At 40.8% G+C, this 26,768-nt stretch overlaps 1 protein-coding gene across 1 annotated transcript in view; it reads right to left on the bottom strand.

Annotated features, from left to right (window-relative positions):
- Positions 1-26,768, bottom strand: part of PPFIBP2 (PPFIA binding protein 2) — a 73,708-nt gene that overhangs the window by 29,385 nt on the left and 17,555 nt on the right. Inside the window, exons 3-4 of the mRNA XM_084207937.1 lie at positions 10,906-10,995; positions 7,361-7,474 (exon numbers count right to left, since the gene is read on the bottom strand). Of these exons, the coding sequence (XP_084064063.1) occupies positions 7,361-7,474; positions 10,906-10,995 (204 nt within the window). The remainder of the gene's footprint in view (positions 1-7,360; positions 7,475-10,905; positions 10,996-26,768) is intronic.

The following is a 26,768-nucleotide window of genomic DNA, read 5'->3' as shown; positions in this document are numbered from 1 at the left end:
TTAAGCCTTACTGAAAAATTCATACTTCATTTTCCAAGCGCCAAATCGATTCTTAACAAAAGAATGTAGGCTTCCAAATGGTTAAAAGATTTTTTGATAATTCATAAATCCCATTAGTGTGTTGATCATATGAATCACATTGGGGAATCACAGCAGATTGAGCTTTGAGTTACATGGCAGTGATTTAACTGAAGTTGCCACAGTTACCCTGTGCTGATGTTATTAAGGATCAGAGATCACCACATCCAGCAGCCTTTTCTCATCTCTTCCCCAGCCCCAAACTGCACAGTATGTTGTAGGCCATGGCTTGGAGAAGCCACAGAGGTTATTTCAAAGATTACAGAGTCAAGGTTCATTTCAAAATCTGCTCTACATATAAGTTGTTTTAGTCTGGTGGGGAATATTGCACAAATTAAAAATAGTACTAAACTTGCATCTGTATTGCAACACCAATTATCTAAGCCACCCACTGTTCCCAATGCCATGCCCATTCCTGCTGACATTGGCAATGGTATTTGTGGAAGGATGGGAAAATAAACAGAAATGCAGCCTCGTGGTTTTGGCTTTTTTTTCTTTTTTTGTCTTCTCCAAATGAAATAAATCAAGCCCTAATCAGGAAAAGATATTGCACAGACTTTTTTTAATTGAAAAGTGGCAGTCGCTTAATGAAATCCCAGGAGGAGCTGCTTTCTACACAGGTGATTACAAATTACAATTATAATTACAAAGAACTCCTCTGTCTTCCAGAAAAACACACATTTGCAGGAGTTTCAGAGGCACATCCCAGTCCAGACTGGAACAGGCTCTGCACAGCTGTTAAGACAGCAGACTGCTGCAGGTTAAGGCAGAGTTAAAAATGGGGGCTTTGATATGAAATAAAGCCATGAACATCAGAAAGAAGAGCAGGATGAGGAAACTCTGGCCCCATAGACAGACTCTATCCACTCTTGAGCTAAAACAACATTTAGAAGTTTTTTGGACACTGACATGGTGTTCCATGATATGGGAGGAATATTTCTTAATAAGGCAAGGAGCCGCAGCATCCCTCTGGGGATTTTAAACAAAAGATCTATCCTTTGAGTGCACCATCTGGCATTACTTCTTATTTTTCCTACAGACCCCTAAATTACCCTTAGTTACGAAGTGGAGAGCAATCCACACTCACTCCTCTCATCCCAAGCTCAGGAGCTCTGAGTGAACGTGGAGGCACTACCTGGTCCAAGCGAGCACAAAGGCAGCTGCTTGGGTTTGCTTTGCTTTTAATCAGCTCAAACACAATTTTACAATTTGTAAAATCTGAAGCTGGGGAATCAGATTCTCAGCTGGAGTAAACTGGCATAAATCTTGTGACTTAAAATAGGCAAAGCAGCTAACTACCCCTAGTTTGTTTTCAATGGAGCTGCAGTGATTTAAAACAGCTGACAATTGCTCTTGCATCCAGAGGACCTAACTTGTCCTTTGAAAGCAAGTGCCGCTTAAACTAAATGTCTCCTCTTGAAATGGGAACATCTGGAAGCAATTATTTTCATCTTCAAGCAGATGCTCACAGTGAACAGCTCATTAAGAATGTGAACCATTTTGTTACAGAGAAATTATAGTGTATTTCAGCGGTATGATGCAACTTGAATTCAGCCAGAATAAATATGCAATTGTAAGAAAAGAAAATACACATTTATGTGATTGGTTTGAAAGCAAAAAAAAAGATAATAAAAGACAGGCAAAATGGTAATTTAGGCTGTAGCAGCTTTAGGAGGATCTTAGCTGGAAAATAGAACAGATATAGAACATATCCATAGAACAGATGTAGAACATACCCATAAAGAAGAGAATCTTCTTTAGAAACAAGATATTTGTGTTTAGTTTTAAAATGTATTATACATTATACTATATAAGTGTAATTTTCTTTCTTAAAGAACTTTTTCTAAACTCTTAACTTTAAAAATTGAGGAGACATGCAGAAGTGGTGATATATGTGCACCAGACAGATCAAAGAATAGCAAACTATTTCCTAACACAACACACTTTTTAAAACTCACACTGTATATTTCTAAAGTACTTAACCAACTTTTCCAATATTCTCAATGAAGCTATGCCCATGCTGTATATCTCAGTCTCACATTTAGTTGTCTTGGAAATACACAATTCTTATAAAACAGTTTATAAAATGTAACATGATAAAAATAGCTTGAAAAGAGGACACTATAATTTTTAGGCTCTCAGCTGCAAGCACAGAAAATTCCAGGATATTTAGCTCTCCACAAAACAGAGGAAACAATCATGCCATACACTGATTGAGAAACTATAAGTAAGATTTTAGTCAAGCGAGGAGGGGAAAAAAAGAAACAAACCAAAAAATCCCATTTTGCACTTGCACATCGTACAAAATACAACATTTGAAAAATTCTTTACTTTTCACCCTTATCAAAAGCCTTGAGACAGACAGACAGACCAAGCTACCTACCTGGGAAGCAACATGCAGCCAGAAGCCCCCCCTCCCCCTAATGAGGGCTGCACTTCTCAAGAGCTGTGTGTCAGCTGTGGCAGAAATAAGATATTTGCTTAGCTGGAAGCACAGCTGAGAGCGATGTACGTGTGCAAGCACCATGAAATGGTGCAAGGCAGCAGCAGGCAGGGAATTACAGCCCTCCAATTCATCATTTGCCCATTATATGGTTAAGGCAGGGAAAGGACAGAGCTTCCCACAGCCCTGCCAACTTGACCAGCCCTCGGATCTGCCTGAGGAGCAGATTCCTGCCCACGTTAACTCCAAAAGAGCAAAGCGGAGCGCTCACCTGGAGAGATAAAGCTGCACAGCTTGAGAGCACGCTCTGAAAACCTCAGAGCTCAACCAGAGCAGCACAGAGCACACTTCAAAATCTGAAACACTAAGCCAGCTGCTGGCAAGAAACTCCTGCATGCTATAAACAAGTGCTGAAATTCATCTAAGATCAGATAACTCAGGCAACTGAAAGTTGAAGGAATGGTCTTTGCCAGCCAGCAAAGTTCCTGAGGAGCAAACAGATACACACCAGATTTATACCCTGCAACCAAGGCAGGATTCTGGCTCCCCTGAGCATGAGACAGCTGCAAAACCAGAGCAGGTACACACTGAACAGTGCTGGATTCAAGTTCCTACTCTGATACAGCTCCTCCCTGCATACTTTTAAACCAGTTTTTAAAAAGGTTCTCCACTGTCTGGCACACCTTCCTCTGGCCCATGCATCCAGACAGAAGTGGGCCATAAATTGACATGAGAACAGACATCCACTCCTGTTTACACCCAAACATTTCAGGTTTTATGTGTATTTTTTTATAAGGCACAAAGAATCATAAAACCAAGTCCTTTGTGCTTCTCAAAAGAATTCACTGGACTGAAGACACAATTGTGTTCGCACAACAAAACTCTCCAACAAGAGTCCCCTAGTTGTGTCAGGAATTATTTGGAAGGCAAAAGAACATGGTCAGACCACACCTAGGATTTGGTTCAGCTCAGGTACATGAAAGACTCTGCCACCCAGACCAGAATTGCCCTTGGTTAAGCAAACTGCTGTCCTTATTCCAGAGGGCTCCAATGGAAATTGCTATCTGTTAAACAAATAAAATGCAGCTCTGGAATAGCAAAGAGGCAACAAACTAGATTTACTCACGACAATTACCAACAAATGCATGCAAAGGCACTGTGGAGGTGAAATCTGTGTGTGCAGAAGTTCACTTTTAGATGGACATGACACAGCTGTCAGATTCCACAGCACTGATGTGTTTACATCAGGCATGGCTGGTACTCTCTGCAATGGGGCAGTTTAGGCAACTTTACAGAGCAAAAATTACTTCTGTTTCCAATTCTACAGTACGTTGATAGGAGATTCCCCCAAGGACCTCTCTCTTCTTAAACAAAAAAAAAAAAAAAAAAAAAAAAAAGAAAAAGAAAAAGAAAAAGAAAAAAAATTCTTTCTTTCTTAAAATTGACTGGAAGAAAGTCCTTAGTAATGCCACAAAGTAACTTAGGACAAGACACACACACACACACACACATCATTGCTCTCTCAAATTGGCCATAACTTTACAATTTAAAGCAGTTGATATACTGGAAATGGGCTGTCACAGCATAAATTGTTTTCCTAGGATAATTCTAGGAAGTTTTTTTTTTTTAAATTTTACTTCTAGACATCTCCATTGCAACATGCCAAGGGGAAAGGCAGGTAGCTGTTCACACAGGCAAGCCTTTCCATATCCTTCACACATTCAGTAGCAGCAGACACCCCACTGGAAGGTAATTCCATGAAATTAAACTTGTGTCTTGCTGCCAACCGTGTTCCAGAACATTTTCTGTTACCATTTACAGTGGAGGATGACCTTGTTTCTTGGCCCAAACCTGAATTATACTTCAGGACTGAATTAAGGTTTTGCCACTGACTTTCATGAGTTTTGAAAAAGCCTTGAAGGAAGAAAACCCAGACACCTCCATTGTGGAAAAACACTTTTCTTCATTACAACCTGTGGTGGAAAAAGTGTCCTTACAGAAGTAAAACATTGGCTTTGATGCTTTAAACATCGCATTATCTGTGCACACCAGGGCATCTCTGCATCTCTCACACAGCATCCTCTCATTGCTCAAGTGCTGCTCAGCTGGATTTTCCTTGGCTGCGCTTCCATAAACACTGAGGTCAAAGCACGTCTCTCCATTGCCCTTCTGCCACACCTTGACCTTTCCTGTGAGCTGTTTAACTCAGCCATCACAAAAACAGCCCCTTCCTTCCAAACCCCAGGTCAGTTTTCTCCCAGTCATGGAGGAGAAGGTTTGCTGAGCATGACAGCCTCAAATCAGTGGCAGAAGCAACACGGTCAGGAGGAGGGAGCAGGAAGAAAAGAGAATTTTTCCTCCCTTCTCCTCTGCTGCTGCTACTCCACATTCAAGATGCCCACCCCAAAATGCTGAACAGCCACTTTATGGTATTTGTATAACTTTTATTTCAGCTGCTGTTTCAGAAGTGGTTCCACGATCGCTTTGTAGCAGGGTTCAAAACAACGGTATAAATCATAAGCCAGAAGGGTTTCTTGCCAGGAGCCCCACCCTGACAAGTCTCTGCTAGCACAGATTCAGCAAAAACTACTTTGCAGGGTGGCATTAGATACCCTTTCTGCTGTGGAACTTCCAGATACCATCATTAGGTTATCTTAAAGTTCATATTTATTGAAGCATTTTTTTGCACAGAATTAATTATGAGTTGCTCTTATAGTTCTTGAAATTAAAAAGACAGGGCTTTATCTTTATTGTTCCATTTTCCACTCAGAGGAAGCATCAGCTTGACTTAACTTCACAAAGGCAAAAATCAGTGGAGTTCAAATATATTGCAAATAAGGAAGCAGAACCATGAAATCTGAATTTAGACTCCACCACCTCTCAAGAGGGTAACAGAAGGCATTCTGAAAAGCAGGACACCAGCAGCAGCTGCTGGCTGAGAAGATCTGAACCCAAATCCCCCCAAAACCTGACTGATTCATCTACTGAAACCCCTGCAACCCCACACACTCTACTTTTGACAAATTATCTGCAGAAATGTCCACTGGCCACATATCTAACGTGAATGTCATGACCACCACGTGACCAGGTCACTCTCTTCTGTGCAAATCTCAACTCATCCCCCCCAGAGGATAATCTTTTCAACGAAAGATGGAATGGAGAAGTGAATGGAGAAGAGAACCTTCAAAATAAATGATATTAAATAGGATTCTCTGCTGAGACAATAAATGTACAACTGACCGCTGAGAGATCTGACTTGGGTTTCCCAAATCCCACCGTCTATTGGGAGGAACAACAACTACAGCTGCTCAAAGTTATCCCAAATTTAGATTTAAGGCTTATTTTAGACATACCTGGAGATTCTCTGACTTCTTTAGCTTTGGTACAGTCTTTTGCAGTTTATCACTTTAGGATCAGCTTTGTAAGCAATTTGTGCACGTGCCTAAGGCCAGACAAGCAGGTGCAAACATTTTCACTGAAATGGCAATGTTCCTGCAACATTATATTCTAATTTCAGATGCCTCAGTGTTCTGGTGAATAAGGCTTTAAGTTCACAGTTTCCTCAGAAGACTATCTGGGCAAAACATTTTAAGTCAGAGAAAGAATAATCAGGTTTAGCAGGAGTCACAGAGCAAGAATCTAGCTTTAGACTGGAACAGGGAGCTCCTGCACTCAGTTGGGAATGCCTTCCTGGAGACTGAAAACAGATTTTCACTACTTAAATAATCACTGTTCTTTGAGTTTCACTTCAGATCTCACTGGAAAACTACATGCACTCACTGTTTGCATTTTTAAAGCCATCTCCTCAGAATACAATCTTGCTCAGCTGGAAGCATCTTGGACTGTGTGAGATGGAAGGTTTTTTCAAGAACCTCTGAGAATTATAATTTAAAATGTTCAGGATACAATTTTATCTTATAGAAACTGCTGCTGTTTACATACACATACACAAGGATACTTATCATCATTTAAAGCTATGATCAGTTCATAAAAGGCTTGTGTATCTCACATGGACTAAAATAGCAAATTTATAACACAAAATATTTGTGTGGGGAGAAAAACTAAGCTCATAGAGAACAGTATCTATCCTAAAAATTTCTGGCATAGATTTTTGAGGCTTATTTACAGTTTCAAATTTATTTTTGGTATCTATGTACTGCATTAGCAATGGATAATTTGTATCTGTAACAACAGAAAATTGTACAGGGAAAGAACTTTGGCATCAACAGACCTGCAAGTTCTGTAAGGTATTTATCATTTGCTCTGCTCCCTCAACACAGAACATCAAAGAGCAAAAATTAAATCACGTAGCCTGAAACTGTTGATTCAAATAAAGAAAAAAATGTCTTTATTTACTGATTTTCTCATCTCAGACTAAGGGGAAAGCTCCAAAGTTAAGCAAAAATGGTTATAGAACAGAACTTGATACAGTAATTCATTCCAAATTGCTGCTTGTTCAACTTCAAAGCCATAGGAAAACAGAAGGCATTTAAATAAAACCTCTTAATTCTATGACTCCTACATGTATAAGATACATTTAACCTGTCTAACCAGTTACTCAGCCATGTCCAAATAAGCACAGTTCAAATAAGACACAATAGTTTCATTTTACATGCTGCCACGTACAGCATTATGCAACCAGCCCTAAAACTTTTCTGCAACAGGAAAACAAAGAAACATTTATTGGGGGGGGAAGTGCAAAGCAGGAGGAGAACAATAAAAGAAGCGGGTTTTTCCTTCCCCGTTTTATCCTGTTGCCAAAGGCAGGCACACAGGCAGACAAGCTGACCATGTGTGCTCACCCCACCTCTGGAGAAGGTCTGCAATCCAGATTTTTACCTGTTGGAGCATTTCTTCTGTAGCATTCAGCTTCAACTGATGCCCCTCAAGACAGATTTCTAAGTCCCGGATTTTCTCTCCTTGAGCTTCCACCTGGTCTGTGAGAACACTCACCTGTAATTTGAGAGGAGAAGCACAGTGCTACTGAACTGACTGTAAATAAGTTTCAATTACCTTATGCATATAACATCCAAATGCACGTTTTGACAAGAAGGTCCCTTTTAAAGCCCTCAGTGCTTTAATATTCCTGTGCACTGCAGCAACCCGCTCTAGCAAGAGAGAAGTTTTGCAGTCTTACCTCTATTTCACTCCAACCCCGCCCTCTCATCTCCCCTCCCCTGCAACTGTTTTGTTTTGATATAAAAAAGAAAGGGCATTTCAAGGAGAGGTGGAATGCTACCTATAGGTAGCCTGGGTCCCTTCATGCAAAAGTCTGGAGGATTGGAAAGGAGCAAACAAGACCAGAGGATACTGGAAATGTTTTATGTGGTTTTGGAGCGTGCATCGCCAGTTCGGGTTCTGCTGGCATTTCATTCCCTAAAACGGATCAATGGGAAAACTGTTCATTCCCAACCCAACCAATTACTTTACTTCTTACAAGAACAAAACTTTGTTGACAGATTACCTATCAATAAAGAGTTCTGAAGCTATAAAGAATGCAATGAGTGAAAGGCAAGTTTTAGCTGTGGCAAAGTTCTAGTCCAACAAAGAATCCCAGGCTTTGGCAAGCCAAAACATGAAAGCAAAAGCAGGGAGATACAGACAATGAACCCCAGGAAAAGAAACAATAAGCAATCCTGGTAAAGAACTGTGGGAATGGTGGTAGAGAGAAGCGAGTGTGCAATATAAAAAGCCCGGTAGCTGAACCCAAATCTTGCAAAGCAGAAAAAACTGCACCCAAGATAATGTTAGAAAGATATGGAAAAAACTCCAGTGATAACTCTTATGTTGAGGAGACTCTGTATATTCATTGTGACTATTTATTTATATAAAAAGCCTTGATTATTCTAGAAAAATATAATCTAAAACAAACAAAGTAGACTAAGGTGTTTAAACTTCATTTTGAAAAAAATGCATTAACAAAAACTTATATATGCTCTCACATCTGACCCTGCAACACCTTTATTAATACAACAAAATAAAAGTGTACAGTATGTGGAAGTGAAGCTTTTAAGATGTATCCACTACACAGCATGTCTAAAACCCAATGAACAATTGAGTTCACTTCAGGGAAGATGCAAAGGGAGATGTCTGTCTTTCTTTTACCTGCTGACACAATGCCAAGCTATGCCTGCAAAAAAATCACAGAAAAAAGAAAGAAAAGGAAAAGACTTTTTTTTTCCCTATTAAAGTAGTTGTCTGTAGCTTAGAGCACAGCTGAACTCAGGATGAGAGGTGATAGGAAGGAGTGGGTGGAGGCAGATGGCAGGGGGACACATCCAAGCTGGGGCAGGAGAACTCCCTGCTGGGAAATCTGCTACTTGCCTACTTTGTTTTGTTCCCATTAAATGAGGGATGATACACAAAAAATCCCCATGTGAGGTCAGAAGACATGAAGAGACAAACTGAATTCTCTGCTTCAGGGTGATGCAAGTTCCAGAGAAAGAAAACCAGCTTTATTTAGAGCTTCAGGTTAGGTTTAAATACCATTGCAACTTGGAAAGAAAACTCTGGATGTTAAATGTGACCTGCAAAGGAATTTAGTGCAAGCTTAGCAGCTTTGGAAGCATGTGCTGGGTGTTCCAGCAGCTGGCCTGAGAGGCACATCAGCCACTTGGAGCTCATATTTTCCCCTCTCTCCAGTATCACATCTGCCAGGCTCTTCAAGGAACCCGTAGGCTGCACCCAGAACAAAATCCCAGTTTATGCTAAGCTGGCAATTCCATCTTGCCTTGGGGGTGCAACACCTGCAAGACTCAGCCTGCAGGGAATATATTTTCTGTAAAAGTGAGGGGCATTGAGCACTTAGCTAAAAGGGGGGAGGGGAGGGGAGGGGAGGGGAGGGGAGGGGAGAGGAGAGGAGAGGAGAGGAGAGGAGAGGAGAGGAGAGGAGAGGAGAGGACAGGACAGGACAGGACAGGACAGGACAGGACAGGACAGGACAGGACAGGAGAGGACAGGAGAGGACAGGAGAGGACAGGAGAGGACAGGAGAGGACAGGACATCGTAAGCAGCAGCCTGGGACGGCCTGCAGGGACCTATCAGCCCTGGGCCTGTCAGACCCACAAAAGCTGATGCACAGATCACCAGACTGCACAGAGAGGTGAGGAACAAAGGAGACCCTCCCAGGTGCACCAGTCCCACTCTCAGCTCTGGATGGAACACCTGGATTTGGTCCCCTCGTTGTCTCCCCACTCATGAGCTGCTCATGCATTTGAAACATGAATGTGCAGCATGAGAAGCTGTTTGCTTTTACTAATGGAATCAAGTTTTTAGTGTTAACAGCCACTTGATTAATAAAAGGTGTTCTAATAAATATCGCTTGTAAAGGGGATTTGTAGCACACACTTAAATTCCAACCAGAAGATTGTTTTTCAGTCAGGTGGGGCTTTTTTCCTAAATTTGGTAATAGCAATTTAGTTTAACAGTAATGTAAAAAAAAAAAAACCAAACCCAAAAAACTTCAACCAAGCCAAAGCTTGTGTCTCAAAACATTTATTGTTTGTTTAACAACAGCAGTGAGGCTTCTGCTCAGTAAATGAACACAAGTGTGAGCAGAACATACAGGACAAGACACGTTTACAGAAACTTGTGACTGAAAGCAGGGAGAACACCTACCCAACACACTTCAACTTTGATATAAATATATGTGCTTATAATATGCATTTGAAAGCATGAAGGGAAAGGATATGCAAAGACCATTTAAATTATCTCTAGTTTCAGGTTTTTAAAAAGCATGGCAGGTACAGTTTAGTACCAGCAGAAATACACAGAAAAATAATATTTTTTTGAAGTTGTGCAACATGTGTTTTCTCCAGGAGAACTTACATGGGACATGGGATCTTTTTGAAAAAAAGTTTGGTAAACTGAGAAACAGGAAACCTAGAAGAGTTTAGGCATTCATTTTACTGTCAAATTTTCTCTCTCCCTGTTTCCCTCCCCTTAAGCTTTTAGAAGATGTAAACGATTTTGGTACAGCATATAAACAGGAAAAATACCAATTCCATCTACCCACCTTTTAATGATCTTCTGGTTCATTAAAAAAATGGTGGCATACAGAACCTAGAAAATGGGCACAACCTAGCAAACCTAGAATGAGAACACCACCCCAGCAGTAGCCTGGGACAGAATTATTTTTAATCCCTTTGCCACTCCCTCCACACTTCTACTGCCGCTGCAGCCCTCTCCTCTAACAAGTTACCCCACCATGGAATCATTTAGAGGGATTATACAAATTACAAATTAATTCCTGATTAAATATCAGCTACATTTGGCGAGCTGCATATCAGCTACATTTGTTTAACAGAAAATACTCTGCGCCACTTCAGCTTTTATGCACTGGATATCAACTGTGCAGACAAAATTCTTCTCTCTATTGGACATACCTGCAGGATGAGAGACTCTTTATCCCCTTCTAATCGTGCCAACCTTTCTTGATAAGTTTCATTATTGGATGAATGATGGTTCACCTGTGACTGGGAGGGAAAAAAATTGCTGTGAGAATTTTTACAGCTAAAGTTTCAAGCAACAGTTAATGAAAGTTTTGTGTATTAAGCAGTTCTTACAAGACAAAAAATATAAAAAAAATGTGTGTATAGACCAGAACTGTTTATTTCATATGTATTAAGCCTGTAGTTACAATACATTTAAAATAATGTACATTAAGAAAGTACATTTTTAAGCTGTATTCTGAATACTCTCTGATTTCCAGCATTCAAGAGTGGTAAATGAATAGACTGATATTTTCTAGAAAATTATAATTTCAGTGGAAAATACCATCTTACCAAAACAAAACCCTTTTAATTTGAAATATCTATTCTCCACAGTAATGAATCTTGTATTTACTTTCAAGTGGTAAAAATTGCTATAGGCGTATTATTCCTAGAAACTACTGAAAGAGAATTAGAAGCTTTCTGTTAGCAACTAAAAATTTATTTAAAGGATCAAATCCTTATCAGGAACTACTCTAGCCACCCAGTTACTTAGGGACTTCTAAAAGGCTCTAGGGAGCCAAACCTTTTAAAATATGGCCTGTCCTTAACTATTATGCCCCATTTCCTATGAATTTTAGTACTTCACATGGAAACACCACCATAAAGAAAAAAATAAATCTGTGGATTTCTTTAAGTTTAGAAGAGTTTCCTTGGTTCATCCTGTGCACTGAAACATTGTGGGAAAGGAGCTGCTTGCTCAGAGCATCAAAAGTAACCTGAGCCCCCAGAGGTTGATTTCCCAGCTCCACTGCAGGCACTGCATTTCTGCCAGGGAACACAACACTCAGCCTGGATTTTCAGCTCGCACAGGAATCCAAGGAGCTCCCTTCCACTGCAGCTGACTGCTCATTTATAGCTACTTGCACAATGGCACCAATAGAATTATAATCCTCCTCCCCGACTGCCCTTTCTTTTTCAACTGAACATTTGTGAACAGATTTTTTTTTTAAAAATTAAATATATTTATAGCTTCTTAATCTATACTGAGGCCAACAGGCCCGAACTTAAAACAAATGCTGAAAATAAACATGGTGCTATTTAATTTGAGTTAACTCAAATCAAGGAACCAATTTTTATCCAATCAAAAGACACTTTTCATGCCATAAACTGCTGAACTAGATATAAGTTTGGGATTAGATACAAGTGTGGCACCTTTGTAAGCTGAGAGAAACCAAACACTCTTGTCTCTGATCATTTTGAAAGAAATTGAGAGAATCACAATGGCACCAACAATCAGGGGCTGAAAGATGTCTGAAGAGATCTTCTGGTTCACTATTCCGTCCTAGGGCCAATGATTATTTGCAATATTCTTGTTTTGTCTTCTTCTAAAGACCCCCAGAGACGGAACTCAGAGATTCTTCATCTACTTCTTCCCTACCCATCATGAGAGAATTTTTCTTCATGCCTAAACTGAATCATCTCTTCAACTTCATGGTTATCATACCACCATCAATTAAAAAATAGGTGCTTCCATTCACTTCAGAGATTTTTTACACATTTGAAGATTATCTCTACGTCTTTAATTAGCAGGTCCCTCTTCACGCTGTGAAAGAAAATACAAGTTTTTCTGTCTTTTCCACAGAGATTAATTTTTCAAGATTTGTTTTGTCGCTTTCATTTTGGTTCCTCTTCACCAACTATTTCCCAACTTCTTCAATTAAAGGCTTAAGGGGAGACACAGGACTCCAGCTGAAACTGGCTTGAGCGGTAAAACCTTTTCACAGACTCCTGGGCCATATTTATTTCCATATTAAACATACAGTAAAATTCATATATTTTCAGCCTAGGGCCTATAACTTCCAGATCCTTTTAAAATGCTTTTATTTAGCTGCCAGCCCGTTCTTCATTCTGCTTTCACTCTTTGTTTCTGCCTAAATGTGTAACTTTGAGCAAGTCAGCACTGACTTGCATTCTATTATTTATACCCTTCTCCTATGTATCTGGCTCTTTTGTTTTAACATGTCCTTTAGCATAGCTGCAAGGCCCTTAACTAGAATCTCCTCTAAATTCAATAATCTTGGTCTTCTGTGCCTGTTTAAGGGGCCAACAGGGACACTGAAAACAGGATGTGCAGGTGCTCACTCCACACCTCACTTACCAGCACTCATCATCAAAAGATGAACGTGTTAACCCTACTCAAAATGTTCTTTTGTCACAATAAGTACAGCTAGGGTTCAAGACCTCACAGAAATGGCTCTAAATATGCAGGTGTGAGGTCAGCCAGAAAGGCCTCAGATAAGCACAGGAAGGTACAGTAGACAGAAAAATGACCTGCTAAATAAAAGTGTCTGATTGATGTGCAGCAGTTGTTTGAGCCTTGGTAATTCTTTGTGGCATGTATAAAGACAAGATAAAACAGTGTAACATGAACCGAGGCCATCTGTGGATGCTTGGAGAGCATTCTGCAGTCGTGAGAGTCAGGACTGAGAGGAAACTGAGCAAGATGTCACATGTACCAGCAGCAGCTGGTACACAAAAGTCTCGAGACCACGGTGTGCTCTAAGAACTCCCAAACAATAAATAAACACTGGTCATGTGGTTGCATGGGTCTAAAAGGCTGAATTTGCAGGATTTCCTATAAAGTTGTTATTTCAGAAGATGCAGCATTAAAGACCAAAAATTGTTACCTGGGCTAGACAAATTATAAGCCAAATATGTTAACTATGCCTCTTCCAACGAAAGAATGAGAGATTGCACAAAACACGTAAAAAAGTTTATGATAACAAAGTAGAAGGAGAGATATGCTGAGGCAAGGTAGCTAAGAATATCCTGATGGCAGTACCACTGCAGATAAAGAAATCAACGGCATGCCATAAATACTTTGCCTACAGGAATCATAGAATTCTTAAGACGGGAAAAGAGTTTTAAGATTATCAAGTCCAAGCAGCACCACCACCATTTTCACCATAAAACCAGGTCCTCAAGTACCCCATCTACACATTGTTTTAACTCTTCCAGGAATGGTATCTCCACAATTTCCCTGGGCAGTCTGTTCCCATGTTTTACAACACTTTTTGTGATGAAATTTCTCCTAGTATCCGGTCTGAACCTCTCATGGCACAGCTTCAGCCATTCCTCTCATCCTGTCACCGGCTGCCTGGGAGGAGAGGCTGATCCCCACCTGGCTCCAGCCTCCTGTCAGTCAGTTCTAGAGAGAGATAAAGTCACCCCTGAGCCTCCTTTTCTCCAGGCTGAACTCCCCCAGCTCCCTCACCTGCTTCTCACAGGGCTTTCACCCTCCAGACCCTCCCAGCTCTGTTTCCCTTCTCTGGATCCATTCCAGCTCCTCAGTGTCCTTCTGGAACGGAGGGGCCCAGAACGGGACACTCGAGGTGTGGCCTCACCAGTGCCAGCACAGGGGACAGCCCCTGCCCTGCTCCTGCTGGGGACAATATTTCTGTGCAGCCCAGGTGCCATTGGCCTTCTTGGCTCACCTTCAGCCGCGCTCAACCAGCACCCCCAGGTCCTTTTCTCTGGCCATTGTCTAGCCATTCTGTCCCCAGCCTGTAGTGCTCCACAGGGCTGTTGTGACCCAAGGAGAGCATCCAGAACTTGACCTTGTTGAATCTCACACCATTGGCCTCTCCAGCCTGTGCAGATCCCTCTGCAGGGCCAGCAGATCAACACTCCCATCCATCTTGGTGTTATCTTTGTACTTGTGCACTCCATCCCCTCATCTAGGTCACCAATAAAGGCACCAAACAGGGCTTGGACCAACACTGATCCCTGGGGAACACCCCTGGTGACAGTCCCCAGCTGGATGGGGCACCATCCAGCACCACTCTGTGCCAGGACATCCAGCCAGGTTTTACCCACTGAAGAGTGACCTGTCCAAGCCATGGGAAGACAGGAGCTGCAAAGAATTTATTGGAGCACCTGTATTACAGTCTCCTTAGTGATTCTGGGTATAGTTTACTGCCCATCAGATGGCAAGAGATATTAACCTAAAAAGTTTCCTGGAACAATTCCAAGTCAGCTGTAACTCCCAGTTCTAGAGAAAGAAAAGAAAAAGAAAGCTTTCCCTTTTTTTGGGTCAAAATGCATTCCCATCACCTGCTTTAGCTTCTTCGTTTTTATTTTCCAAATCTTCTCTTTGGACTGTGCTCACTGATTTAATATGAAAATAATATTGGAAAGTTGCTGGGAAGGTGTAAGTATCACTTACATGATCCAGTCATTACTGCGCCCTCTTCCAAGAAAAGGGCTTGAATTTTCCTTCTCATGTGACACACAAAAAATTCAGACTTTGGAGAACAATTCGATAGCTTTGACTTAAAATGGGGATAAATCAGCAAAAGTTTTAAAGGATCTGGCAAGAAATGTTGGTCAGCTGATGTTCTCCTCAGGTGTGCCTTTTCAGCACCAAGAATCTCCAACACAGCTAATTTTAACCCTAACCCCTCCAGCTTCTGAAGCTGGTCAGCAAGCTGCGACTCAGAAATTTGTCACGAACACCATGGATCTCACCCTGGGCTGTGGAGTGGGGAGGAGCTGGGAAAAGAAACCTGGCAGTCACTTAAAGTGGTGATTTGCGAGCTTTTTCAACAAGTCACCCGCCTCTGTGAGGAGACAGATGATGTCATTACCCTCCTCTCTCTCTTGGCCACATGAATCACCTTCAGCTCCTCTGATACTTGCACAGGATGCTGTGGTGATGATAACACTCCTACCAATGGGGTAGATTAGGGACATGCTCCATGTGCTGCTTTCTGTTGTAGTTCAGAAGCTGAAAACAAGGAGGATGGCCAGCAGAGTCCAGTCAGCTTTGCCACAAAGCAGCACCCAGACCTCAGCCCTGCCTTCCAGCAGAATAAAAGGCACACTGCATTCTCCCCCCAAGCCTATTTGGAGTTGACAATATTTACCTCTGTAGCACTCTTTTTGGTCACTAGAATTATGGTCTGAGTCACAAGGAGTTGTATTATGGTGAGTGATGAGTGAGCAGCTTACACAGTAAACATTTTTATTTGCATCTGACTGTCGAAGCAAAAATTTAATCTCTTGGCATGTTAGTGCTGCCTCAGATACACACCCATCCCAATGTATGTGCATTCCCTCAGTTACCTCAGAGGAGAGGGGAGGAGAGGGCTGGAACAATTCTGGATCTATAATTCTTGCCTTTCATCTGCAGGCAATTAGTAAATCAACAGCAGGATTTTTTATTTGCCATTGTAACTGGTTGCTTAAATGAAAGTAGCAATCGCTTGAAAAAAGCTGACAGTGCATAGTCTGAAACTAAGCAAAGACAGAGCTAGGTGAATTTTGATAGTCCTTAAACCAAATGAATTTTTAAACAAATATTTTTATTTTAGCTGGAAAATTTTTCTAAAAATTAATACTTATTTTTTTCCTCCAGACAGTTACATGTCTTAAAAGAAGACATGTAACTTCCTTACAGAAGCCACAAGATTTACCTTCAATATCTTGAATTTAATGGCTACATCAAGGGTTTGATCACCCACCTCTTGTTGGTACAAGTTAAGAATCTTATCTAGAAAAAAAGAAAGGCATAAAACCAATGTACACCAATTTCAGGCCAGCATCAGCTCTGTGCCACACAGTTTGCAGTGAATATTAGCATTTATGTTAATCATTTTGGGCTATAAATACATGTCTATGTACCAAAATATAGGTTGTGCTGTTTGTATCTGGGATGATATCTTCTAATTAAGGGTGGAAGGAGAGATAAGAATAAAGTAACAGAATGACACAAAATTGTATGTGAACCCTCTAACCCAAGTCCCTTGGGAGAACAAAAGGATATTTGTAAAAAATGAGACACTTCCAGATAGTGGGGGTATCTCAGATCCCTTAGTTTGGAAATGAAACTTTGAACAGATCCACACTCAGGCCCTGTAGAAGAGCCCAGTATTAATTACCTGCAGAGCACTTCCCCCAGACTGCCCAGCTCTGCTTTATGCCTGTGCTGCTGGCCAAGCTGGGAATTTAAAAGCACGATGTTTATACACAAGCAACTTCCCCTGCCCTCCCTCCTGGGCTCTGTCCAGGTTTTTCTGCTCCCTCTTTGTCCATCTCTCTGGCCACTCTTAGCCCAGCATTTCCACAGGTCACATGGACACCAATGAAGTCCAGTGGAAAGAACTGGAGTGTGGTGACAGATTAGTTCAGTTCTAGCTAAATAATATTTTTTCCCCTGCTGCTGTTGCAAGATGCCACCCTACACATTATGTTACAAGAACTCTGCTTAAAACCAGACCCTCCATTATAAGCATCTGAAAATAGAAGTTGTATCTGTTGTTTTGCCTGCCTGGATCTCGTGATTTTTGTTTTTTGTTTGCTGCTCTAACCCAGTCCAAGCCACAGATACCACACAAATCCAGCCTAGCCAACCCCTGCAACATCAAAACCCATCTGGGTCTCTGAAGTGATTTCTGCTAATGATGAAATTTGAGCCAGCTCTGGCATACTTCACCAAGGCTTTATGGAAGTCTGTTGCAGTTATTCTCAGTTAAATGCCACATGTTACTCTGAAAGCAACTCAAAAGTTTATTATCCGCCGAAGAGCAACAGTTTATGATGGCAGGAACTGAAATCTTTGTGTGCTGTAACAGTCAGTGCCAGACCCTGTGAGACATTGGGATCCTTGGATGGGAGGATTGATTAAGCAGCTTAGATTGTTTCAATGTTTTTGGTTTCTAAATCACTTGTCAAAGGAAGTGATTTGGGAGCAGACTGCTTGAAGTTCTCCTGGGAACAATGCAAGATCACTCTCAGCCCTCCTCCCTTCCCCTCCATGTGCTCACCCCTTTAAAGAGCTTGCAAGGAAAAGCAGCAGTATCGATATTCTCCTTTATGTCCCTGACATAGAGGGAATTACATGCAGCAGCAGGAGCATCATTAATTCTTGTAAAACCTCGTGCTCCGTTTGAACACCGTGTCCTTTCTGAGTGCAGCCCTCAAGCTGAGGGCAGCAGACCTCATTAACCTTTTTGTCAGCAATGTGTCCTCACAGAAATGAAATTTCTGGAAGCAGGAGTGGCAGACACGCCGTATCCATAACCTCATTTAAATAGCAAATTAATATGTGAGCTCAAAATAGATGTTTTTAAAGAGGTAATTAGCTTTAACTGCACAGAGCACAGGTTAAACTAAGAGTATAATGCTACCAGCAGCTACTTCCTGTATCCACTCACTTCCCATTTAATCCCCTCCACAGACACGCTCCAGAAATGTGAAAGGTTCCAGAATCTGATGCAAATATTTGGTAAATTAACTTCAGGATTCTCAAGCTGTTATTAAAGACTGACACATTATTGATATTTTACACTTATTCAAGAAACTACCCAAAATAAATGCTCCTAATCACATTTCACATTAGAATTGACAGATATTTTGTGTTTATACAGCTAGTAAAAGCCCAAGAGAGCACTGGCATTTGTATTCATGTGTGCATACATATAGACAGGCAAGAATTCGCAGGAAAAGCACACACAGGTTAAAAAAGATTTTAAAAGAATAAGGAGAGAATGTGCTTCTTTCATGACACACAAATCCATATTCTAATTTAAAAGACAGCCTATTCTGAGGGATCTAGTCATATCCCATTCATGGATTAAAAAACACTGAAAAATAAACACTCAGATCATAAAAAAACATAAAAGCTGACAAAAACAAAGTGATTTTTTCAACGTAATGAGAGAACTGCACAAACCTACTTTTAAAAAAAAGGAAGACAAAGACAATTTCATGCAGTTAATCTAAGTCTGGGCAGTTCATCAACAAAATTAACAAAATTAACAGCCTTGCATTTAAAAAAACCCCATCTTTTTAGCAGAGTATCAGGCACAGAAGAAAGCCACCACCATTTTTACCCGAGACAAAGGCATCCCGAGAGGTCTCACACAGTTAGCCCGATGAAGAATCACTTAAGTGGAGATCTGCTGCAGAAAACTTTTCCCTTTAAAGCACAGCATGATAAACAAGAGCCTCTCCTCTCTTTTGCTATATGTTGTTACCATGCAGGATTTGTTTTGTTGCACTGCAATCCCCGGAAGGCACAAGCACTTGCCAGAATCTATTGCCATTTGCTCAAAGTTTGATCCTGGAGTTTCATTTTTAAAGACAAAGACAGCTGATTTTCTCCCCCCTCCCTAAGCCTCCTCCTCCTACACCAAGGCACGTCTTTAATTCACCTCTCATGAAGAAACTCTCGCCATTTAAAGTCTGAGGCGCTGAATGAGTTTCTTTTTGCCAAGCAGAGAATTCTCACTGAGATTTTGCTAAATGTGCATTTAGAAAGAGCAAACAAAGCCCAGCAAATCACTTACCCTCTTTAGCCACGTGAAGTGCTTGTAAATATCAATCTCACCATCCATGCTTTGGGCCCATCTCAGCAGTCACATTCCCAGGGTTAAAAGAAACTTTTGGAAGCAAACGCTCTGCTTTGTTCTACAGGATGTAGCTGTGATTTCTTCCCCTTTCAACCCTTAACTTCTGAAATTTTCAGTGCCTGGTCATATTTTAAGCAGAATCCCCTGCCCCTGTCCCACAGTCTTATCCCAAAGGCTTCTCACAGATGTATATATAACACACAACTGTATAAACTTCAGGCTCCCCCCCCAAACATCTGGTTTTTTTAAACAGCAGATCGGTTTGCAGCAAGAACAATGCAACCCTAAAAACTTTAAAAAAGATAACTTGCTAAATGATCTTTAAAAAAGGATCTTTCAAGAACAGCATCAATCTGCAGGAACTGTTCCCCTTTAATGCTGAATAACAAGCTAAAAATTATTAAGCTGTCACTGAGAAACTATTCTCAAGTAGTGCTTTCTCTGGCTTTCTGTTTCAAGAGTGGCTGGAACTCATTACCAAAGACCCCCTATTTCCTGTCTCTGTTCTGCTCCCTGTTTATCGTAACACTACTCAGCCTTCTCAATTTATTTCAGACTCAGACTAAACCTAAAAATAAGTTCTGCTCTTTGAATTACTTGCCCGTCCCCCTCAAAAGACATTATAAAAGGGGAGGAATTCAAGGACAATCCTATGAGTAAGATAGCGATCCCATAAATACTGCTATTGCCAAAGAGGCGATTTTCCATCCTAACAGAAGATGATGATACCCTTCCAAGATGTTTGTCTGCTCCTGCTGAAGCTGAAATCTCACAGCATGGCAGCTTTTCAAACTTGCAACACCAAGATAAATACGCGTGCAACGCAACGCCCCGGCAAGGAGGGAAGTTTGAAGCGTTGCCTGTTATTGCGGTGTCCTCTAGTGCCTCCACACAACAGTTATCCATAACTTCTAATTTTTCCCAATAAACTCCAGTTCCCAGTGCTGTTTCTCCCCCTGTTTCAAAGCAGCTTTGGCCTTAGACCAGGCAGATGATTGTTACACGCACAAGGACAGCTGCCCCCGCGGAACCTTTGTGATCGTCTCGGAATATTTGCTTATCTCCTCACTGCCTTCAGCTCCTATAGCCAGACTGACCCCTGGGCTCAGGGAGCCATCAACCAGCAGCTGAGAAGAACCAGTGTCAAGGCTGCCCATGGTACTAATGTCATACACAAAGGACTCAAAGTCTGAAGCTGTAGAAAATCTTTCCTGCAGGGACCCGCCTCACTTGGGCACCCACCCACATTCCAGACTGGGGAAGCCACAGATATGTGACAAAATTTCTTCAAGGGGATGGGGATTTTTAATATTTCAACCATTCTAGATCCTTTTGACTTGATGGAGCTCTTTCGAGAACCTCCTACAGCGCAAGGTAGGAGGGAAGGATATAAACCTGGACTTTCAGTTCCCTGCGTGTATTTATTATCTGTTCTTACCTAAAGTCACATGACAAGAAAAACGTGACAATTTTTTCTTTCTGTCGCTGCTGCAAGTCTTCTAAAGGTGCTGGGATACCTAAAATCCCCAGTAAATGTGAGGACAAAAGATCTGCCTGTTTCCAAAAGTAATACTACAAGACAGAAATGACTTGGGTTGCCCTGAGCATAGAATACACTTATTTTATGCTGTCTGAGGGTGGATGAGAGCAGTTATTCTTGAATAGCTAATACTATCTGGAAAAAACAATCTTAATACATCATCAACAGTGCATTAAAAAAAAACAATAAAATTACTTAATGGAGTACATTTCCCATGCATGACAGCTGACATGGCTGACAAGCTGGAGACTTAATAGGGGTTGTCTTGACATTAAACAAGAAGTAGAAAGTAGAAACAGTAGAAAGCATTTTTTTTCCCCAAAAAAACCTTGTTATATAATTATGGAGATTAGAAAATACATCCAACTTTATCTCACAGACTGCATATCCCATAATACCACCACTATGGTGCCTTAAAATTCCACATTTCATCCATTTCAAAGCATCGGCTCCAAGACTCCCCATTTCAGTCTTATCCAGGGCAGAAGGAAATGCCTCTCTTAAAACACTCCACCACACTTTATCAGCTAATGATTGTGGTTTTAACTTTAAAAACTACAGAAAAACTGTGTTACTGAACTACCTAGTGCCCCAGTGTGGCATCTGCATTTAGGGTGGCATCCATTTCCCCTTTGAAAGGTATTAAAAATGACAACCTACCTTACTTCTACCTTTTCACTTGTGCTGGAGATCATGAGAAGGAGCCTTGGTTTCTGTTAGTCATTCTTCCTGATTAAAAGGTGAGTGTCTGAATTTTCTGCATCTTATCAGCCAGAATGTTGACAGCATACATTCCAGACAGTCACATGCTCACTGGGAGCCTGTCACCTGCATTCTGAACTTTACATCCTGCTTGAGCTTTGGCCTGAAACTCACAGAAACCGGCTGAACGCAAATCTACTGTCCCAGATTTGCTTAGAATGCTTTTCCATTTCACTGGCAAAGCAAGTTAGCTCCTCTGGGCAGTGGGAAAATAAGGAAAACACTCCCAGCATTGCTTCATCAGGTTACCACTGTATGTTTTTCTTATTTTCAGGAAATTCATGTCTGTGTGCAGCTCTTCACTGAGCACCAGTTTCTGGTTTAGTGGAGAGCTAGAAAACAAAGAAGCAAAAGCTCCCCCACTTCCACTACAGAACCACCACCCTCAAGTGTCACCCCAGAGAGAGGCTGATCCAGCTTTTGCTCTCTTGCCCTCATCAAATTGCCTGTTTTCTCCAGTGCTGCCCCCAAAAATAAGAGAACACACACATTTATGGCAGTACAAATGCAATGTAGAGCAGTAAAATATTTCAGGTTAGCAAAGTTTACATGCTCCATAAGCTGCATGATAACCCATCAGGGTTTATTTGCCAGTTCCATACTTCCATAGAAAATTGCTGACTACTGCCAGACTCGATTGGACTAAAAACTCCATTTGCAGAACACCAGAAGTGCCAGCTCAGGAACTTTTAGCAATGTTACATTTTTGTGCTGATACACAACCAACAAAGCCCACTCAGGTAAGTGAGCCATTGCTTTTAGCCAGCGTGTCAAACGCTTCAAACAAGGCTGGCAGTCTCTTTTAAATGGCAAACAAGCATGCTGCAAAAGCTTTGAAACTGAGAGCAAAAAGATCAGCTACACTTCTCATGTCCCTCCATTCCCAAATGAAGAGACAAGAGAACACCCAGAAATCCCCTTAGAACTCTGGAGGGAAAGGCACTTATTGGTGTTTTCCCTCTTCTACCAACACTGAGCTGAAGAAGCACAGAGCTGTTTGCTTTTCCACCACTTTTCCCCCTTTCTCCCACCCAGCTAGGGCCCTATGGATGCAAAAAATTATATTTATTAGCATTGTTTTAGCAATTTTACATTTTATTTCTGATAAAATGTAGGTTTTGGTGCAGCATAAATACAAATGGTCAGTCTTGTTCTTCTGTTGTCTCTGAACCTCCTGGGAAATTAAAGGTCAAAGGAATAGGAGGAATCAGAGCAGTCCAGGTCTTCCTTTTCATCAATAACTTCTAGATTGTTCTGGTTTCAAATTTCAAATCCCATCAGCCCCTGAAAACACTTAAAGAACTTACACTTGCTCTCTTAGGCCAAGCAATGAAGTGTCCAGGTTTGCATCCTCCCAGTCTCGTCAGGGGAGCCCAGTGAGGATGGCCATGCAACAAAAATTTACTAATTCCCAAGAATTATGATGTTAATTGTTAATAATGGATTCAATATTATTAAATTAATAATATCAATACAATTAAATTAATTAATATCAAGTAATATATTAATAGTAATATTTAATAACAAAATATTATTTTGGTAATATTATTAATTAAATTAATATAATAAATAAAAGTAATTAGTAATTGTTAATACTTATGATCAACTTTTCCTACATCTCTTCCTCTGTGTATGTTTTTTTAAAGTTTTGTTTTTCCCCCAATCCTAGTGTCTGGGCTACTTTGGAAACAAAGGGATTATGACCAGATTTTAAATGGGAAAATGCTTTCAAGTGTGCCAATTCACACGTGTTATTCTCATGGTGCAGAAAAATGTGAGAGCTTCAGAGTGAAAAAAGAGAGAGAAAATATGGGAAAACTTGTGTATAGAGAAACTCAGGCCATTTGTGTAGAAGTCTTAGAGTATTAATTGTGACTGACTGATAATGTCTACGTGACAGAGAAAGGAGAAATTCTTGGAACAAGACTAAAAAAATATACTGCATTCTGTAGATGAGCATGCTTGCTTTGCTTATGCTTGCGAAAATTAAAAAAAAAACCAAACAATATCCTGGGAAACAGGCAAGAAATAACATTTTGCAGATGCACAAACAAATAATCCTTTCCCAGCATAAGACACACTCAATCCTAATGCCTTAATTTGTTGATGAAAATCAAGAATCAGACTTGGCTCAGGGTTTAGCAGGCTTGGATGGGCACTGGTTAACCCTCACCCCTATTCCATGCTGGTAACTCCTGCAGCCCATCCCAGGTCACCTGTCCCCAGCACTGCCCTGTCCCCTCTGGTCACTGCTGGAGCCATGAGCAGCTCCTGGCTGGCACAAAGGATGGATTGCAGGCTCTGGGATGAAGTTACTGTCTGTTAACTCACCCACAGGCATTTGCACATTCTTGGCAGTTTCACACATTCCTCACCATATGCTGAAATGCTTTGTCCAGCCCAAACTCTGCAAAAGCTGCGCCTTTTTTTTTTAATGTAAGAAACTCGAGTTCTCTGTTTTCACACAAAATCTAAAATATATTTTCTACTTAACAGAGCATCAACATCACTATGAGCACTTCCCCAGTTATTTGCAGAGTACACTGGTATATAAAGAAAATAATTAAAGAAATATATTTTCATCCTACCACGCAACACATCACGATAAGTCAGGTTTAGTTTCCTGCCTCAAATGCTTCAAAGCACTGCTGAAACTACTAAACCTGCAATAAATGAGGATGTGAGACCCTTGAAACAGGATATTTATCAAATATTTGCATACACACCAATACCATACCAGGTAACAGTTTGCCTCTCCTCTCTATGATGCATATCAGATTTTTCTTTTCTAAATGGATTTTCCATTTCAAAATGGAAAAAATATTTTAAAAATACCCCAAAATAGAATAAACTGTAGATACACCTTTAAAAGTCCTTATTTCTGATAAGGAATAGACAAATATTATTTTCTTTTTTTTTTTCTTAAGCATTTCATTACTGAAGAAAATTTAGCTTATTGTTTCCAACTTCTGCAAAAGAACAGGATGCCAACACATTTAGAAAATGTGTCCAAAATAAGTGGGGTTTTTTTTCCATTTTTGAATGGTCACAAAAGGTGAAAAAATATTTAGTTTTGTGTTATTAGCATCCTAATCCAAAATAGAATGAAATAACTTTGTTGTGGATACATTATTGCTATGTTTGTCATAACTAATAAAATTTAGCAAATTTCAATAGGTCAACCTATCCATCCAAACTGTGTGAAATGTGAATAGGGAGAAATACTTCAAAGTTCTTCTATTGTACAAATAATGCCTCCAAATAAATACAGGGACCTTTTAAAATGAAATTTTATCTTCAGTTTCTCTATGCAACCTCTATACCTTTTCTGTCAACACCATTGTTTGAGGAAACAATTCCCCCTTACCAATCCCTCTGTTAATTACTTTGTGGAAAACATTTTCCAGTGTTTCCTGTAGCCTCACTTGAAAAATCCATTTATACACCAATGTTTGTTAAATGAATACAGTGTATAACATTTAAATCAGTGAAAAGTATGCAGCTGGAGATTGTAGTGAGAGATCAGAAGGTGAGATGGAAAAGGGACTCCATGCATAGCATCAGACACAAAAAGGAAAGATGAATTAATGGGATATTTGGCCACTTGGTGCAAAGGAAGGCACTGAAGCCAAGAGCTGAACGAGACTTGTACAAATGGCACTGAAGAAATTGTATTTTTGAAGGATAACTAACAATTTCTGTACAAAATCATACAGAGTATTTCACTGACAGCATCAAGGTGTGGATCGGCCACGTAGCTGAGGATTGCCCTTGAGGGCAAACCATAGATGTCAGCAGGGTACCCTGAGATCTTGGAAAACTAACATAAAATACAGGCCCTGCTGTTATAGCAGGAATATCACCTGTCTGCCATGAGTGCTCTCAGCCTCAGGCCACAGCTCAACCCTGTTTAAGCCCTTCTGCTCACTGTAGTTTAGGGTGGCTCTGTTAAACATTACTGATCATTACAAGGGTGTAAGAAAATGACGTGTTAAGAAAGTGATCTAAATCAGTCCTGTCCACTGCAAAGCTCTTTTAAACTTCTATCAGCTCTTCATGTGGAGGAGACCTTACTTCATCTGAGAGCTGCTGCAGTGAGCAGTCAGAGTCAGAGGTGATGGGGTTGGTTCCCAGAAAAAGCAGCCACAGGACATTGGAAAAATGAGGTCTGGTTTAGATAAGCTCCACGCAAACTCTGTGCAGCAGCAGTTCCACCGTCTCCAAGGCATTCTCTGGTATTCCCAAATGGCTGAACCCATGGAGGGCATCTCTCTGCTGGCTCTGGGGACCCATGAATTGCTCTGAAACACCTGGGGAGCCCTGAGAGGACCAGATTTTCCAGTTCAGGCCTCCCTTGCATCATCAGTTCACCAAGAGGAAGGACTGGGATATTCAGCTTTCAGCCCTGAGTCCTTCTCAGAAAACAGAACCCAGCTAATGCTTCAAGCTGGCAAAAATAAACACGAATGCTTATGGAATGACTGCTTTTCTACACTGTCCCAAGCAGGCTCTGCTGCTCCCTTTTCAATCCAACATGTGTTGATATCCCTTGGCAGTGGGGAGATGCAGCTATAAATATCTCCATCAGGACTCCCAGCAGTTGAGTTCTGCAGTCAGATCCCCCAGCAGATAAATGACTTTAACTGGTGTTGTTCAGAATACATTCCCCTCCCACTCAGCTGTTGCTGAAAAATGCTATTGATACTTTTATAAAAGACTATTTTCAAGTGCCTGGAAGTGTCCTGAACTCAGTCATTTTCTGCCTCTCCTCTGGATGGGTAATCCTGTGAAATGAATCTTGGACAAAAGTGAAATAGAGAGGCCAGTGATTAGGTTTCAGCAGAGCATTTTAACACATGCTTAAAATAAAACTTTGAAGTGACTTCCAAACTCCACAAGCTCCATCGAGTCAGAATTCTGTTTTCACTGAGGTCTTTGTTAAGATACTGGGGAAAAATATTCCTTGATTTTAACCCACAGTGGAAACAATTGCTTTTGAACATTAATTATGAGCTATTAGCAACCAAGACTGTAAAGAATTTATCCTGTTTCTGCTAAAAAGTCTCTGGTTTTACCACTAAAGAACGGATCCTCAGAAGAAA

The sequence above is a fragment of the Fringilla coelebs genome (genome assembly GCF_963513975.1).
Source record: "Fringilla coelebs genome assembly, chromosome: 6".
NCBI lineage: Eukaryota > Metazoa > Chordata > Aves > Passeriformes > Fringillidae > Fringilla > Fringilla coelebs.
This window is presented reverse-complemented; position numbering and strand designations above follow the sequence as displayed.